The 16,874-nt window shown below is 45.8% G+C and overlaps 1 protein-coding gene across 1 annotated transcript in view; it reads right to left on the bottom strand.

Annotated features, from left to right (window-relative positions):
- The window catches only part of MDGA1 (MAM domain containing glycosylphosphatidylinositol anchor 1), a 245,798-nt gene that overhangs the window by 193,027 nt on the left and 35,897 nt on the right, over nucleotides 1-16,874 (bottom strand). Inside the window, exon 6 of the mRNA XM_089658457.1 lies at nucleotides 3,660-3,792. Coding sequence (XP_089514583.1) covers nucleotides 3,660-3,792 — 133 coding nt within the window. The remainder of the gene's footprint in view (nucleotides 1-3,659; nucleotides 3,793-16,874) is intronic.

Below are 16,874 nucleotides of genomic sequence, written 5' to 3'. Positions count from 1 at the left end.
GTGCAGTTTGTTTGTGTATTGTTTATTCCTATGGAATATTTCATCCATTATAGATAAAATGCGTTGATCCTGATGATGCAAGTTCTTGGCAAAATGCGTTGGTCCTAAAAACACTTTTTTTTAACTCTTCTCTTTTTTTTTTGCAAGATTACCAGTATAGATTTGTTTTTTAGTATTTATGTTATCAATGTTATATATATATGTGTGTGTGTGTATATGTATGTATATATATATATATATATATATATATATATATATATATATATATATATATATATATGTACAAAACACGTTTGGGTGTATTTATGTTTTTGTATTGTTTATTCCTATGGAAGATTTAATCCATTATAGATAAAAGGTGTGGATCCTGAGGATACAAGTTCTTGGTGAAATGCTCCGGTCCTAAAAACACCTATTCACCATCCTATAAGGATTTTACATTTTTTATGACATCTTTCACTCTATGTGGTGTCTTTTAAAACCATGTAATACAATATGATTTCATTTATTATTATGTGATTCTCCGTCGGCACAGGTGAAAGTCCCAACTACTGTTCTTGCTCCTTTTGTTTGGGAGTGGAAAGATTTCCACACTAATTTTGTGTTGATCTTTTCTGATCTGAACCTGCCAGTAGCTGTTGAGCTGTTCAGTAGAGAGAAGTGAACCGATTTGGTTGAAGTGAGATTTGATGTGCTTATCGCTGGACGGAGACAATGCTCCAGAGAAGAAGAGAGAGAGAGATGGGGAGAGGGATGAGATGGGGAGAGGGAAGAGATGGGGAGAGGGAAGAGAGGGAAGAGATGGGGAGAGGGATGAGATGGGGAGAGGGAAGAGATGGGGAGAGGGAAGAGAGGGAAGAGATGGGGAGAGGGATGAGATGGGGAGAGGGAAGAGATGGGGAGAGGGAAGAGAGGGAAGAGATGGGGAGAGGGAAGAGATGGGGAGAGGGAAGAGATGAGGAGATGGAGAGAGGAAAGAGATGGGGAGAGGGGAGAGATAGGGAGAGGGAAGAGATGGACAGAGGGAAGAGAAAAGGAGAGGGAAGAGATGGGGAGAGGGAAGAGAAAGGGAGAGGGAAGAGAAAGGGAGAGGGAAGAGATGGGGAGAGGGAAGAGATGGGGAGAGGGAAGAGATGGAGAGAGGGAAGAGAAAAGGAGAGGGAAGAGATGGGGAGAGGGAAGAGAAAAGGAGAGGGAAGAGATGGCGAGAGGGAAGAGATGGAGAGAGGGAAGAGATGGGAGAGGGGAGAGATGGGGAGAGGGAAGAGATGGGGAGATGGAGAGAGGGAAGAGATGGGGGAGAGGGGAGAGATGGGGAGGAGGGAAGGGAAAGGAAGAGGGAAGAGATTGGGAGAGGGAAGAGATTGGAGAGGGAAGAGATTGGGAGAGGGAAGAGATGGGGAAGAGGGAAGAGAAAGGGAGAGGGAAGAGATTGGGAGAGGAAGAGATGGGGAGAGGAAGAGAGGGAGAGGGAAGAGAATGGGGAGAGTGAAGAGATAGGGAGAGGGAAGAGATAGGGAGAGGGAGAGAGGGGGAGAGGGAAGAGATGGAAAGAGATGGGGAGAAGATATGGAGAGGGAAGAGATATGGAGAGGGGAGAGATGGGGAGAGGGAAGAGATGGGGAGAGGGAAAAGGTGGGAAGAGGGAAGAGATGGGGAGAGGGAAGAGATGGGGAGAGGGATGAGATGGAGAGAGGGAAGAGATGGAGAGAGGGAGAGATGGGAAAGGGGAAGAGATGGGGAGAGGGATGAGATGGGGAGAGGGACGGAGATGGGGAGAGGGAAGAGATGGGGAGAGGGAAGAGATGGGGAGAGGGAAGAGATGGGAGAGGGGAGAGATGGGCAGAGGGAAGAGATGGGGAGAGGGAAGAGATGGGGAGAGGAAAGAGATGGGGAGAGGGGAAGAGATGGGGAGAGGGAAGAGATGGGGAGAGGGAAGAGATGGGGAGAGGGAAGAGATGGGGAGAGGGAAGAGATGGAAAGAGATGGGGGAGAGGAAGAGATGGGGAGAGGGAAGAGATATGGAGAGGCGAGAGATGGGGAGAGGGAAGAGATGGAAAGAGATGGGGAGAGATATGGAGAGGGGAGAGATATGGAGAGGGGAGAGAAGGGGAGAGGGAAGAGATGGGGAGAGGGAAGAGATGGAGAGGGAAGAGATGGGGAGGGATGAGATGGAGAGAAGGAAGAGATGGGAAGAGATAGGGAGAGGGGAGAGATAATGGAGAGGGGAGAGATTGGGAGAGGGGAGAGATGGAGAGATGGAAAGAGATGGAGAGAGGGAAGAGATATGGAGAGGGAAGAGATGGAACAGATGGGGAGAGGGAAGAGATATTGGAGAGGGGAGAGCATGGGGAGAGGGAAGAGATATGGAGAGGGGAGAGATGGGGAGAGGGGAGAGATGGGAGAGGGAAGAGATGGGAAGAGGGAAGAGATGGAGAGAGGGGAGAGATGGAAAGGAGATGGGGAGAGGGAAGAGATATGGAGAGGGGAGAGATGGGGGAGGGAAGAGATGGGGAGAGGGACGAGATGGGGAGAGGATGAGATGGGGAGTGGAACGAGATGGGGAGAGGGATGAGATGGGGAGAGGGAAGAGATGGGGAGAGGGAAGAGATGGGGAGGGGGAAGAGATGGAAAGAGATGGGGAGAGATATGGAGAGAGGGATGAGATGGGGAGAGGGACAAGATGGGGAGAGGGATGAGATGGGGAGAGGACAAGATGGGGAGAGGGAAGGAGATGGGGAGGGGGAAGAGATGGAAAGAGATGGGGAAGAGATATGGAGAGGGAAGAGATATGGAGAGGGGAGAGATGGGAGAGGGAAGAGATGGGAAGAGGGAAGAGATGGGGAGGGGACAAGATGGGGAGAGGGACGAGATGGGGAGAGGGACGAGATGGGGAGAGGGACGGGATGAGGAGAGGGAAGAGATGGGGAGAGAGGAGAGAACTGGAGAGGGGAGAGATGGGGAGAGATGGAGAGATGGAAAGATATTGGGAGAGGGGAGAGATGGAAAGAGATGGGGAGAGATATGGAGAGGGAAGAGATATGGAGAGGGAAGAGATATGGAGAGGAGAGAGATATGGAGAGGAGAGAGATATGGAGAGGGGAGAGAGATATGGAGAGGGAGAGATATGGAGAGGGGAGAGATGGGGAGAGGGAAGAGATGGGGAGAGGGAAGAGATGGGGAGAGGGACAAGATGGGGAGAGGGGAGAGATGAGGAGAGGGACGAGATATGGAGAGAGGGAAGAGATGGGGAGAGGGACGAGATATGGAGAAGGGAGAGATGGAGAGAGGGAAGAGATGGGGAGAGGGACGAGATGGGGAGAGATGGGGAGAGGGAGGAGATGGAAAGAGATGGGGAGAGGAAAGAGATGGGGAGAGGGAAGAGATGGAGAGAGGGAAGAGATGGGGAGAGGGAAGAGATGGGAAGAGATGGGGAAAGGGAAGAAATGGGGAGAGGAAAGAGATGGGGAGAGGGAAGAGATGGGGGAAGGAAGAGATGGGGAGAGGGAAGAGATGGGGAGAGGGAAGAGATGGGGGAAGGAAGAGATGGGGAGAGGACGAGATGGAGAGGGAAGAGATGGGAAAAGATGGGGAGAGGGAATTGATAGGAAGCCATTACCAATGTTCACATCTACAGAAAATGTTTTCTTATCCCTTACCTGTCTTGTTAGTGAGCCGGAAAGTGATGGATTTATCGGGGATTCCGCAGACGTTCCGCACGGACACTTGACACGTATAATTGGCGTAGTCTTGGGGACGTAAGTTCTTCAGCTTCAGCACTTTAGTTTCACCCTGAGCAACCAGAACACAGCCTTGTGAGATCCCCGTCTGTATCAGAAGATGTTCTCTTACAGCAAAACTAGGTCAAAATTATTGAAAAATTGAAAGTGGTTGTAAACCCTTCCATATACATATACCTATTGAAGTGATGGGCCTCAGGTAACACACTAATAAAACCAATCCTCCTGCATAAGTTGTACCTGTTTATCTGTACTCTCCTCTTCATCGGCAGAATTTATACAGCTTGTCTGAGCTTTCAGAAATCAGGGGGCAGGGAGCTGAAGTTACACTCCTCAGAGCTCAGTGAGAGCTGGTTGGAGGGAGGGGACACGTTGCCCTTCACACAGCACACAGGAACAGAGCTGAGGCTGTCAATCACAGACTGTGTGCTGGAGCTCCCTCCCCTGTCACCTTTTTTCTCTTGGTGTCAGGAAAACATGTCAGCAGGGATTCATGCTGATAGCAGAGGAAGGAGGCAGCAAACAGAAATGACACTTTGCTTTGGGGTTTATTTACTAAAGCTGGAGAGTCCAAAATCAGACTCCCTTCTGCATAGAAACCAATCAGCTTCCAGGTTTCATCGCCAAAGCTTCATTGAACAAACTGAGGTTAGAAGCTGAAGGAAGTCTGATTTTGGACTCTCCAGCTTTAGTAAATAAACCCCTTTGTGTCTGCCCGTGTTTTTTTTCTTTTGTGACGGGGTGGGGGGTGTTTGTGGGTTGTTTTGTTTGTTTGGTTTTGTTTGTTAATTTTTTTGTATAGAGCAATATAGAAGCTGGAAATGGGAAAAAGGAGTCACCCCACCGGCAGATGAAAGGAGGGAGCGGGTGTCCAGGAGCGATTTCAGCACCAGCCAATTCAATGGGGAAATGGACGCCGCTCAACCGACCCCAGGAGTCAGATGTATGGGGTGGCCTCAGCCACACCCACTGATGCGTTTCGCCCCACCCACCGGTGGCTTGATCACAGAGAACATACACACTATAGAGGGATATGCTTTGTTCATATTTCATGTCTGAAGGTTTACAACCACTCTAGGCATGCCTGCGTGAACTCGGCTTAACGGAGGCTATCCAAACACGACAGTGCAACAGGCACCAGAGATTGACTACACTGTCCAGTGCACTCTGTAATGTAGCAAACTTGGACACGCCCCCTTTTTTCCTCCTGATGGACATATGGGATGAGGGGTGTGGCCATTACTCATCCCTGGCAGCCCAGAGCACCGGAGGGAGAAGGAGCTGGAAGTCCAATGGGACTGCCTACAAGCGGATGCACGGAATGCGCATGCATCTCCATGTGGGCAAACACAGCCATCGCACAGGTATATGCTTAGGTATGCCTGACTACTGAAACACAAAAGTGGAGGTAAGACTATAAAAAGGGCATGTTCACGCTTGCAGTGAGGGGGCAGTAAAAAATAGGCAGCTGAGCTGCAGTCTTGCCACCACCTGTAACCATACACAGCGACTGGAGAGGGTTGTACACATGCCACACCCTGCTGCGTTCGGCAGGCAACGCCACCGCCGAATGTGACCCATTCAAATGAATAGGGGTATGCCACAACCACCCAGAAACTGCATAATGCATGGTGGTGTAGGATGTTCAGGGTTAAAACAGGCAGCAAGGAGGTAACATATCCCAACTGCCCAACCGCCCAACTGCTCAACTCTACTCAACCACCCAACCGCTCAACCACCTAACTGCCCAACAGCCCAACCGCCCCATCGCTCAACTGCCCAACTCTACTCAACCACCCAACCGCTCAACCAACCAACTGCCCAACAGCCCAACTGCCCCATCGCTCAACTGCCCAACTCTACTCAACCACCCAACCGCCCAACCACCCAACCCTCCAACTGCCCAACCGCCCAACTGCCCAACCTCCCAACTGCCCAACTCTGCTCAACCACCCAACTGCCCAACCACCCTACCCTCCAACTGCCCAACCGCCCTACTGCCCAACCGCCCAACTCTGTCCAACCGCCCAACCACCCAACTCTGCCCAAGCGTTCAACTGCTCTACAGCCCAACTGCCCAACTGCGCAACTGCCTGTCAACTGCCCTCTGAGGGGTGGCAAGCAAAACCCCATGTGTTAGCAAGCCCAAACCGGTGCAATGTCTGAATATCCATTTTTATGCAATGTCTGAATATCCATAAACGGGTCGAATTCCGGAAGAATTTTCTTCTGAAAATCCTCTCTAAGAACTTCCGTTCGAATTTCGCACCATTAGTGGGTCACAGCAACAGCCTGATTTCCATGTGACCGTTGAATTTGAGTGATCGGACATGTTGGAAACTTTTTGAAAAGCGAACGAATTTCGAATCCATGATGGGAGAATCGTGCAAGAAATAAAAAGCCGTGACCTGGAAAGAAAAGAAAATTCTTGGCCACGAAAATTCTTTTTCTGTAGCAACATGAGGAGAAACTGAAGGCTCGGCTGGTCGATTTTTGAAATCAATGGTGGCGCCATCGCATTACAAAACGCACAAAAAGAAAATTTGTCTGGAATTCGACCCGTGTATGACCTGCGCAGGACAAGACCAGCAATTTTTTACAGCTCGGCTTGCATCCAATCGTGTCGCCTCCAGAAAAGGACAACTTAGCACATCTGAGATGGGGATCCTAAATATAGACAGCGCATTAGTCTCCATTCAAGACATAACAAATCAATTACTGAACTGGCCTGCGCCAAGCCTCCCGCAGCCCCTTCCACCACGGGAACATAACAAATCAATTACATTTCGCTTTTATTGCCGCATTAGCCCACACTTTGACCTTGCATTAACAATCCGTCCCCAGCCATTTGTAGAGTCACCCCCCCCCCCGGGGTGGAGAGCGTCCTCCACTGATAGAATCTATAGGTCAGGACGGGCCGCTCTGTAAAACTATAACCTTTTTTTCTTCCAGCTCGGAGCTGGCCTGCCCAGTAATAATGGCGGAGATAATATAATTAAAGTGCAGAGCATCTCGTAAAATTAGCTGCCTGGCTGACGGATGGGATTTTGGCCGACCCTACGGGACGCTGTGACATATCATTAGTCCTGGCAACTTCTCATCCAACGGCGACCTAGCTATGATCGGGGCTGGCGCTGATCCGTGGCGTTCCACGTCCTCGGATATTGCTGCGGCTAAACCGCCAGAGGACCATTAAAGGAGAGTTGTTTGCAGGACGCCAACTCTGGGAGGACCACGTCATTTGACCGTCTTATGACCCGTAGACCACTTCGGGTGTGACATGTTCAGATTTAAAGGTCATGTCCATATTGGATTGGTGGGAACTCCTTCGTATTGGCTTTTTTTTTTTTTTAACATCTGGCTTTCCAGATCTGAGAGATTGGGAGGAACTTGCAGGTGGGGGAGGTGTGGCCCAGAATTCCTCTCCTGTTCCCAGAACATGGGGTAGACGGGTTCCGTACAGAAATGAATTACTGAGCAGGCAGGCTGGGCGAATTGTCGCAATGTTTAACCCCTGCGCTGTCAACGCTGTTCAATTTTTGCACACGTGTTAAAATCAAGGCAGGATCTAGGGAGGGGCTGGGGTGAGCTGTGACTCCCCCCAGATTTTAGTTGTGCCCCCCCAGGTCTCTGAGAGTGTATCCACTGATCCATGAATCAGTCTGATGCAGACAGTTGATTTAAGGAAGTGCAGTGATGGGGACAATCCATGCACGGGGCCACACTGATGGGGACAGCTGGTGTAATGGGGCACTCAGATGGGAACAACTGATCATATGTAAGGGGGCACTCTGATGGGGACACCTGATATAAGGGGCCACGCTGATGGGGACAGCTGATATAAGGGGCCACGCTGATGGGGACAGCTGATGTAATGGGGCACTCAATGGGGACCCTGATGTGTAGGGACACCTAATGTATGGGGGCACTGTGATGGGGACCTTGATGTAAGGAGGCACTCTTATGATGACACCAGATGTAAAGGGGCAAACTGATGGGGACCCTGATGTATGGAGGCACTCTTATGGGGACACCTGATGTAAAGGGGAACTCTTATGGAGACACCTGATGTAAAGGGCCAATCTGGTGGGGACGCTAATGTATGGGGGCACTGTTATGGGGGCACCTGATTTACGGGGGCACTGTGATGAGGACACCTAATGTACAGGGGCAATCTGATGGGGACCCTGATGTAAGGGGGCACTTTTATAGGGACACTTGATGTAAAAGGGCACTGTGATGGGGACACCTGATATAAGGGGGCACTCTTATGGGGACCCTGATGTAAGGGGGCACTTTTATGGGGACACTTGATGTAAAAGGGCACTGTGATGGGGACACGTGATGTAAGGGGGCACTCTTACACGGACACCTGATGATAAGGGGCAATCTGATCGGGACCCTGGGGTATGGGGGCACTCCTATGGGGACACCTTATGTAAGGGTGCAATCTGATGGGGACCCTGATGTATGGGGGCATTGTGATGGGGACACCTGATGTAAAGGGGCAATCTGATGGGGATCCTGATGTATGGGGGCACACTTATGGGGACACCTGATGTAAAGGGGCAATCTGATGGGGACCCTGATGTAAGGGGGCAATCTGATGGAGACCCTGGTGTATGGGGGCACTCTCATGGGGACACCTGATGTAAAGAGGCAATTTGATGGAGTCCCTGATGTAAGGGGGCATATTTATGGGGACACCTGATGTAGGGGGGCAATCTGATGGGGACCCTGGTGTATGGGGGCACTCTTATGGAGAAAAAAAAAGATCAGCATAGAAAATAAAAGAAGAGAACAGAATATAGTAGAAAATAATAAAAGTAAAGTAAAACAGAACATAGAATAGAAAATAAAGGAATAGAAAAGAATAGACTCAATTAGAATAGAATAGAAAAGTTTAAAATAGAATATCAAAGACTAGAATAGAAAATAATAGAGTAAAACAGAGCAAAATAGAACAGAAAACAAAGGAATAGAATAGAATCAATTCCGAATTACAATAGTAACGAATCTAAACAAATCTGAAATAAAACAAAATTCAGCCGATTCAAATCGATTCAAATTCAAAAACACATTTGAAAACCAATTCAAATTTGAAAACCAATAGAATAGAAGAATAGAATAAAATGGAACAGAAAATAAAGAAATAGAATAGAATAGAATAGAAAATAAAAGAATAGACTAGAAAAGAATAGAGGGAAAAAAAGAACAGAATAGAAAATAAAAGAATAGTACAGAATATAGTAGAAAACAATAGAGTAAAACAGAACAAAATAGAATAGAAAATAGTAGAATACATTAGAATAGAATAGAAAAGATTAGAATAGAAAATCAAAGAATAATATAGAAAATAACAGAGGAAAAAAAGAACAGAATAGAAAATAAAAGAATAGAACAGAATATAGTAGAAAATAATAAAGCAAAATAGAATAGAAAATAAAGGAATAGAAAATAATAGAATCCATTAGAATACAACAGATTAGAATAGAAAAATCAAAGAATAGACTAGAAAAGAATAGAATCAATTAGAATAGAATAGAAAAGATTAGAGTAGAAAATAATAGAGTAAAACAGAAAAATAGAACAGAAAATAAAGAAATAGAATAGAATAAGTTAGAATAGAATAGAAAAGATTAGAGTAGAAAATAATATAGAATAGAATAGAAAAGTTTAAAATAGAATATCAAAGACTAGAATAGAAATAATAGAGTAAAACAGAGCAAAATAGAACAGAAAATAAAGAAATATAATAGATTTAATTAGAATAGAATAGCATAGAAAAGATTAGAAAAAAATTAAAATCAAAGAATAGAATAGAAAAGAATAAAAAAGATTAGAATAGAGCAGGGGTGTCAAACTGGCGGCCCTCCAGCTGTTGCCAAACTACAAGTCCATGGGGCATTGCAAGATTGACAGTTACAAGAATGACTCCCAAAGGCAGAGGAATGATGGGACTTGTAGTTTTTCCAACAGCTGGAGGGCCGCCAGTTTGACACTCCTGGAATAGAGAATCAAAGAATAGAATAGAATAGAAGAGAAAACCAATAGAATAGAATAAAATAGAAAGAATATAACGGCCTTATGAAATTCAAATTTTGTATAGAATGAATTTGAATTCGAACAGAATACATTAGAATAGAATATAAAATGAAAGAAAAGAGTAAGAGAGGAATAGAATGGATTAGAAAAGACTAAAATACTTTACAAAAAATTGTGAGCTGGGCTATGGTGACGTGAGTAGTGATCAACAACGTTGCCCTGCAAACATTTTGCTGAAATAGAAATTTCAAATTCGGTTGAAATCAAACAAACAAAAGGAATTCCGAAAAACGAATTAAACAAATTTGACTGATCAAAGGAAACGAAAATAAATACATTTTTCCATTTTGCACATGTCTAGTATGACGGAGAGGGGCGGGGGAGGGTCAAACAAGGACGCTGTGTGGACGACCAACATCCTCCTTACCAACGGATGATGTCATTGGTTGTCAGGACACTGGCGGCTGAGAGGTCATAATGGTGCACAATGAAAACCTGCCGCTTTGTGTCAGTGCTGGGACAAGGTCATCCAACACCCAGGGCAAAGACTCCTAATTGCGCCCCCCCCCCCCACGCTTAGGGTATCCTGCGCCCAGCAGTCACTCGCTTTTCAAATTCACTGCCGCTATCACCACTCCTGTCAGCAATGTAACAGAAGAAAGTCACCCCCATTCCTACAGTAAACCACTGCGCCCAGGGCAGCCGCCCCTCCTACCCACCCCCCTGTTGTGTAACTAAAAGACAGGCTTGATCCACCTCTGGCTTGTACACAATTTTTGGGCAATTTTGAGGCATTTTGCCAAGGCACCCCTGAAGAGACCTCAAGACACCCCTGAAGAAACCTCAAGACACCCCTGAAGAAACTTCAAGGCACCCCTGAAGAAACCCCAAGGCACCCCTGAAGAAGCCTCAAGGCACCCCTGAAGAAACCTCAAGGCACCCCTGAAGAAACCCCGAGGCACCCCTGAAGAAGCCTCAAGGCACCCCTGAAGAAACCTCAAGGCACCCCTGAAGAAACCTCAAGGCACCACTGAAGAAGCCTCAAGGCACCCCTGAAGAAACCTCAAGACACCCCTGAAGAAGCCTCAAGGCACCCCTGAAGAAGCCTCAAGACACCCCTGAAGAAGCCTCAATGCACCCTGCATGCCTGGGCACCCTGGTTGAAAAAGGCTGGTATAGGGGACTGGCAAACCCCCTATGTGACAGCATAATGCAAATGACGGGTTCTCTTTGAGAAGACATCAGGGGTCTGTTAAACCCCCAAAGTCACCTCCACACTCCTGATCTGCTTCTCCCTTGGGCACTGTGGCTATAACAGCCAGGAGTCAGTTTACAGGCCACCGGTACACCTTACGTCGATGGCAGTGAAAGGGTCAAAATGTATGTATAACCAAATCTTTTCCTGATGGAGTGCGGAAGGGTGAGGCCTCAAGCTGTGCCTCCGCTGGGAATGGGAAATCAAAATTTTACAGCTGTCAACAGAGCAGGACATGAGGGTGAAATTGTCCAGTGGGGTCACCTGTTTTGGTGACAACTGCTGAAGATCTTGGTCTGAAGATCTTGCAGCCTAGGAGCTGCATGGGGACCCTTATTACCATCCAGCCCTCAGACCCAGCAAGGGTTTCACCTTTCCCTACTCTACACACACAAAAAGCGGCTCGGCTTTAGAAATACTTTGATATTGAGAGAAAAACGTGACAAAAGAGAGAATCTGTTAGAATTATTTTGGATATGAAAATTATGAAATGATATGAAAAATGTTTTGACTATCCATAAATCAGCCATAACTTTAGGGCCACTCACGTAATACTGAATAGGCCCCCCCTTTTGCCACCAAAACAGCCCTGACCCATCGAGGCATGGACTCCACTAGACCTCTGAAGGTATGCTGTGGTATCTGGCACCAAGCCGTCAGTAGCTGATCCTTTATGACCTGTAAGTTGTGAGGTGGGGCCTCCATGGATCAGACTTGTTTTTCCAGTACATCCCATAGATGCTTGGACTGAGATCTGGAGAAATTGGAGGCCAAGTGAACATCTCAAACTCGTTGTAGAATTCCTCAAACCATTCTTGAACCATTGTTGCTGTGTGGCAGGGCGCACTATCCTGCTGAAAGAGGCCACTGCCATCAGGGAATATCATTTCGATGAAGGGGTGGACTTGGTAGGTAGGTGGGAGGTGTCAAGTGACATTCACATGAATGGCAGGAGCCAAGATTTCCCAGGTGAACATTGCCCAAAGCATCACACTGCCTCCGCCAGCTTGTCATCTTCCCATACTGCATCCCCTTGCCATCTCTTCCCCAGGTAAGTGATGCACACCCACCTGGCCATCCACATGGTGCAAAAAAAAACATCAGTCATCAGACCAGGCCACCTTCTTCCATCGTTCCGTGGTCCAGTTCTGATGCTCACGTGTCCATTGTAGGTGCTTTTGGCTGTGGACACGGGTCAGCATGGGGCACCCTGACCATTCTGCGGCTACACAGCTCCATACACAACAAACTACGATGAACATTTTTTCAGCAACTTCAGAGACAACATGTTCACTTGCTGCCTAATATATCCTACCCACTTTTAGATGGCAATGTAATGAGATAATCAATGGTATTCACTTAACCCGTCAGTGGTCATAAAGTGATGGCTGATCGGTGTACGTTCTAATTTTCAATTTTGACTGGAATTGCAAATCAGATGAACAATGGCTTATGGCTGGACTGAGGGCGGGTGGGCCCGGGTGGGCCCAGGTGCTATGGCAGGAACGACATGCTGGAACTTGCAGTCCTCCAAACATCGGAGCGCCACAGTCGCCTCCTTCAGGTAAAGCATACAGAAAAGTTCCTATTCCACAAATCCAATCCCATTACTGTCCGCGGCAGGACAGACATAATTTACTGCAGGAAGCACAGCTTCATTAGAAGTGGTAATGGGATTGGCAGCAACCGGATATCGATTCCCTGTCCTATCTATAGAGAGTACATGTAGAGTTATAATATTAAGAGGTGATTAATTAGGCAGCGGGCATACGAGTCATGGCCGGAGCTGGAGCACTGCGCAAGAATTGAAGAGGGCACAAAATAAAGAGGCGTTGTCTGATAATTAATTGTAATTGAAGGTTTTCTACTGTTGGGGGAAAGCCGGAGATGATCAGATGTAAGGAGCTTCACCTAACGCCTGTTTGACCTCTGCACTCTGGAAGTAAGTACAGATCCTCCGAGAAACATTCAGCATCCTGGAGACGTTTCCTTTTTTGTGGTTACACTGTTCAACAGGTAAAAAGTTTTGGGCATAAAATTAGCTAATCTTACATAATTTTGGGGTGCTGAAAATGAAAATGACCCTAAAAAATGTTGATTGGCTCTAGTTTCCATGATATATTCACCCATCTAATGACGTAAGCCATTCAAAATTATGATGCAACTTCAGCTGCATATTGCGCAATTGATACTGGTGACCAATAGAAAATTGCATGTATACTGAGATGATGCAATATTAGCCTTTAATTGCATCACTTCACTGCATAAAAGCTGCAGTATCTGTAGCTGATTGGAGTTCGTCTTTACATTTCGTTTTATGCTTATATTGGCTACTCAGTAATGCCTCGAACTTGTGTGAATAAAGCAGATAATTTCTGCTATATCTGCGGTGAAATAACTTTTATCTCACAAAAAAGGAGGATAACAGGAATGATTAAGAAAGCCTACAACTTGTATTTTGGCTGCAAGATAGGAGACCAGGACAAGAGCTGGGCACCACATATATGCTGCAATTCTTGTGGGACGGCACTGGAGCAATGGTTGAATGGAAAAAAGGCATCTATGCCTTTCGCTGTGCCAATGATTTGGAGAGAGCCAACAGATCATGTTAGTAATTGTTACTTTTGTATGGTGCCTCCAATTGTAAAAGGGCTAAATAAGAAGAAAAAGTTATCTGTGCACTATCCAAATATTCCATCGGCAATACGTCCAGTTCCTCATGGAGAGGGGCTACCAATTCCTAAAGCACCAGAATCCTTCGTGGTTGAGTCAAGTGAGGAAGAACCTGAAGCGTGTAGTCACGTGCAGTTGTAAGAGATAGCCCTTTCCTCGAATACAAGAGAAAAGCCAAGAGAAGCAAAACCGACACAAACTGAAGACAAAACTAGTGAGAATCCTAAGTATTAAAATGATTCAACTTAGCTTATGGCTATAATTTTTCTTGGTAATCCTATGCAATATATTATGCCATTTAGGCTTTGTTATGTAGTCAATATCACTTGCTTTATATTTGTGGAAAGACATCTATCTATATAATTATTGTGCATTATGTAGTCATTATGCCTATAGTAGAAAACTTTCCGCTTACAGAAAAACTAGAGCCAATTGACAAATTTCATTGTTATATTTGAACTCAGAAAGTGAAATTCATTAAGAAATGGATCCTTTTGTTTCCAAAACTGGCAAAAAATAAAAATTTGTTGAACAGTGTTATTCAGGAATTTTTCCACAATATATGTAGCTAGTAGTAGTTAGACACAATCAACTGAACTTGTTCTCTTGTTCTGTCATTTTGAAGACTTTCTGTAGCTTCTCCAAGCCACTTCTTCAGCTGTAATGAGTATCAGGAACAGACCCCAGTAATCTTTTGAGGACAGTGAGGTGAAAATTTTGGAAAGAGAGGGCTACTGGTTCACAAGAGGCCATCTACATCAGTTGGAACAAACAGTGATGGGGGCCTTAAACACCATTAATAATTGAAGGTTTTCTACTGTTGGGGGAAAGCCGGAGATGATCGGATGTAAGGAGCTTCACCTAACGCCTGTTTGACCTCTGCACTCTGGAAGTAAGTACAGATCCTCCGAGAAACATTCAGAAATTATGAGAATCCTGGAGACGTTTCCTTTTTTGTGGTTATTCAGGAATTGTTCCACAATATAGCTAGTAGTAATTAGACACAATCAACTGAACTTGTTCTCTTGTTGTGTCATTTTGAAGACATTCTGTAGCTTCTCCAAGCCACTTCTTCAGCTGTAATGAGTATCAGGAACAGACCCCAGTAATCTTTTGAGGACAGTGAGGTGAAAATTTTGGAAAGAGAGGGCTACTGGTTCACAAGAAGCCATCTACATCAGTTGGAACAAACATCTCCAAACAGTGGTGGGGGCCTTCAACACCATTCATAATTGAAGGTTTTCTACTGTTGGGGGAAAGCCAGAGAGGATCGGATGTAAGGAGCTTCACCTAACGCTTGTTTGACCTCTGCCCTTTGGAAGTAAGTACAGATCCTCCAAGAAACATTCAGAAATCATGAGAATCCTGGAGACGTTTCCATTTTTCTGGTTATTCAGGAATTGTTCCACAATATACATAGCTAGTAGTAGTTAGACACAATCAACTGGACTTGTTCTCTTGTTCTGTCATTTTGAAGACATTCTGTAGCTTCTCCAAGCCACTTCTTCAGCTGTAATGAGTATCAGGAACAGACCCCAGTAATCTTTTAAGGACAGTGAGGTGAAAATTTTGGAAAGAGAGGGCTACTGGTTCACAAGAAGCCATCTACATCAGTTGGAACAAACATCTCCAAACAGTGGTGGGGGCCTTCAACACCATTCATAATTGAAGGTTTTCTACTGTTGGGGGAAAGCCAGAGAGGATCGGATGTAAGGAGCTTCACCTAACGCTTGTTTGACCTCTGCCCTTTGGAAGTAAGTACAGATCCTCCGAGAAACATTCAGAAATCATGAGAATCCTGGAGACGTTTCCATTTTTCTGGTTATTCAGGAATTGTTCCACAATATACATAGCTAGTAGTAGTTAGACACAATCAACTGGACTTGTTCTCTTGTTGTGTCATTTTGAAGACATTCTGTAGCTTCTCCAAGCCACGTCTTCAGCTGTAGTGAGTATGAAGAACAGACCCCAGTAATCTTTTAAGGACAGTGAGGTGAAAATTTTGAAAAGAGAGGGCTACTGGTTTGTAAGAGGCCATCTACATCAGTTGGAACAAACAGTGGTGGGGGCCTTAAACACCATTCATAATTGAAGGTTTTCTTCTGTTGGGGGAAAGCCGGAGATGATCGGATGTAAGGAGCTTCACCTAACGCCTGTTTGACCTCTGCACTCTGGAAGTAAGTACAGATCCTCCGAGAAACATTCAGAAATTATGAGAATCCTGGAGACGTTTCCTTTTTTGTGGTTATTCAGGAATTGTTCCACAATATAGCTAGTAGTAATTAGACACAATCAACTGAACTTGTTCTCTTGTTGTGTCATTTTGAAGACATTCTGTAGCTTCTCCAAGCCACTTCTTCAGCTGTAATGAGTATCAGGAACAGACCCCAGTAATCTTTTGAGGACAGTGAGGTGAAAATTTTGGAAAGAGAGGGCTACTGGTTCACAAGAAGCCATCTACATCAGTTGGAACAAACATCTCCAAACAGTGGTGGGGGCCTTCAACACCATTCATAATTGAAGGTTTTCTACTGTTGGGGGAAAGCCAGAGAGGATCGGATGTAAGGAGCTTCACCTAACGCTTGTTTGACCTCTGCCCTTTGGAAGTAAGTACAGATCCTCCGAGAAACATTCAGAAATCATGAGAATCCTGGAGACGTTTCCATTTTTCTGGTTATTCAGGAATTGTTCCACAATATATGTAGCTAGTAGTAGTTAGACACAATCAACTGGACTTGTTCTCTTGTTGTGTCATTTTGAAGACATTCTGTAGCTTCTCCAAGCCACTTCTTCAGCTGTAATGAGTATCAGGAACAGACCCCAGTAATCTTTTAAGGACAGTGAGGTGAAAATTTTGGAAAGAGAGGGCTACTGGTTCACAAGAGGCCATCTACATCAGTTGGAACAAACATCTCCAAACAGTGGTGGAGGCCTTCAACACCATTTATAATTGAAGATTTTCTACTGTTGGGGGCAGGGGCGGACTGACAACTCATGGGGTCCCCGGGCAATAGGGGATCATGGGGCTCCTGTGTCCTTGCCCAAATTCAAAAAAGCCTATGAAAAAGGTACCAGGGGCATCTCATGGGGCCCCCTACTGACCCTGGGCCCTCTGGCAGTGCCCGAGTTTCCAAATGGTCAGTCCGCCCCTGGTTGGGGGA

The sequence above is a fragment of the Staurois parvus genome, unplaced genomic scaffold (genome assembly GCF_062004578.1).
Source record: "Staurois parvus isolate SC_StPar_1 unplaced genomic scaffold, SC_StPar_1.0 ptg001071l, whole genome shotgun sequence".
Lineage (NCBI taxonomy): Eukaryota > Metazoa > Chordata > Amphibia > Anura > Ranidae > Staurois > Staurois parvus.
The sequence above is the reverse complement of the archived record's forward strand: the minus strand, read 5'-3'. Positions and strand labels throughout refer to the sequence as shown.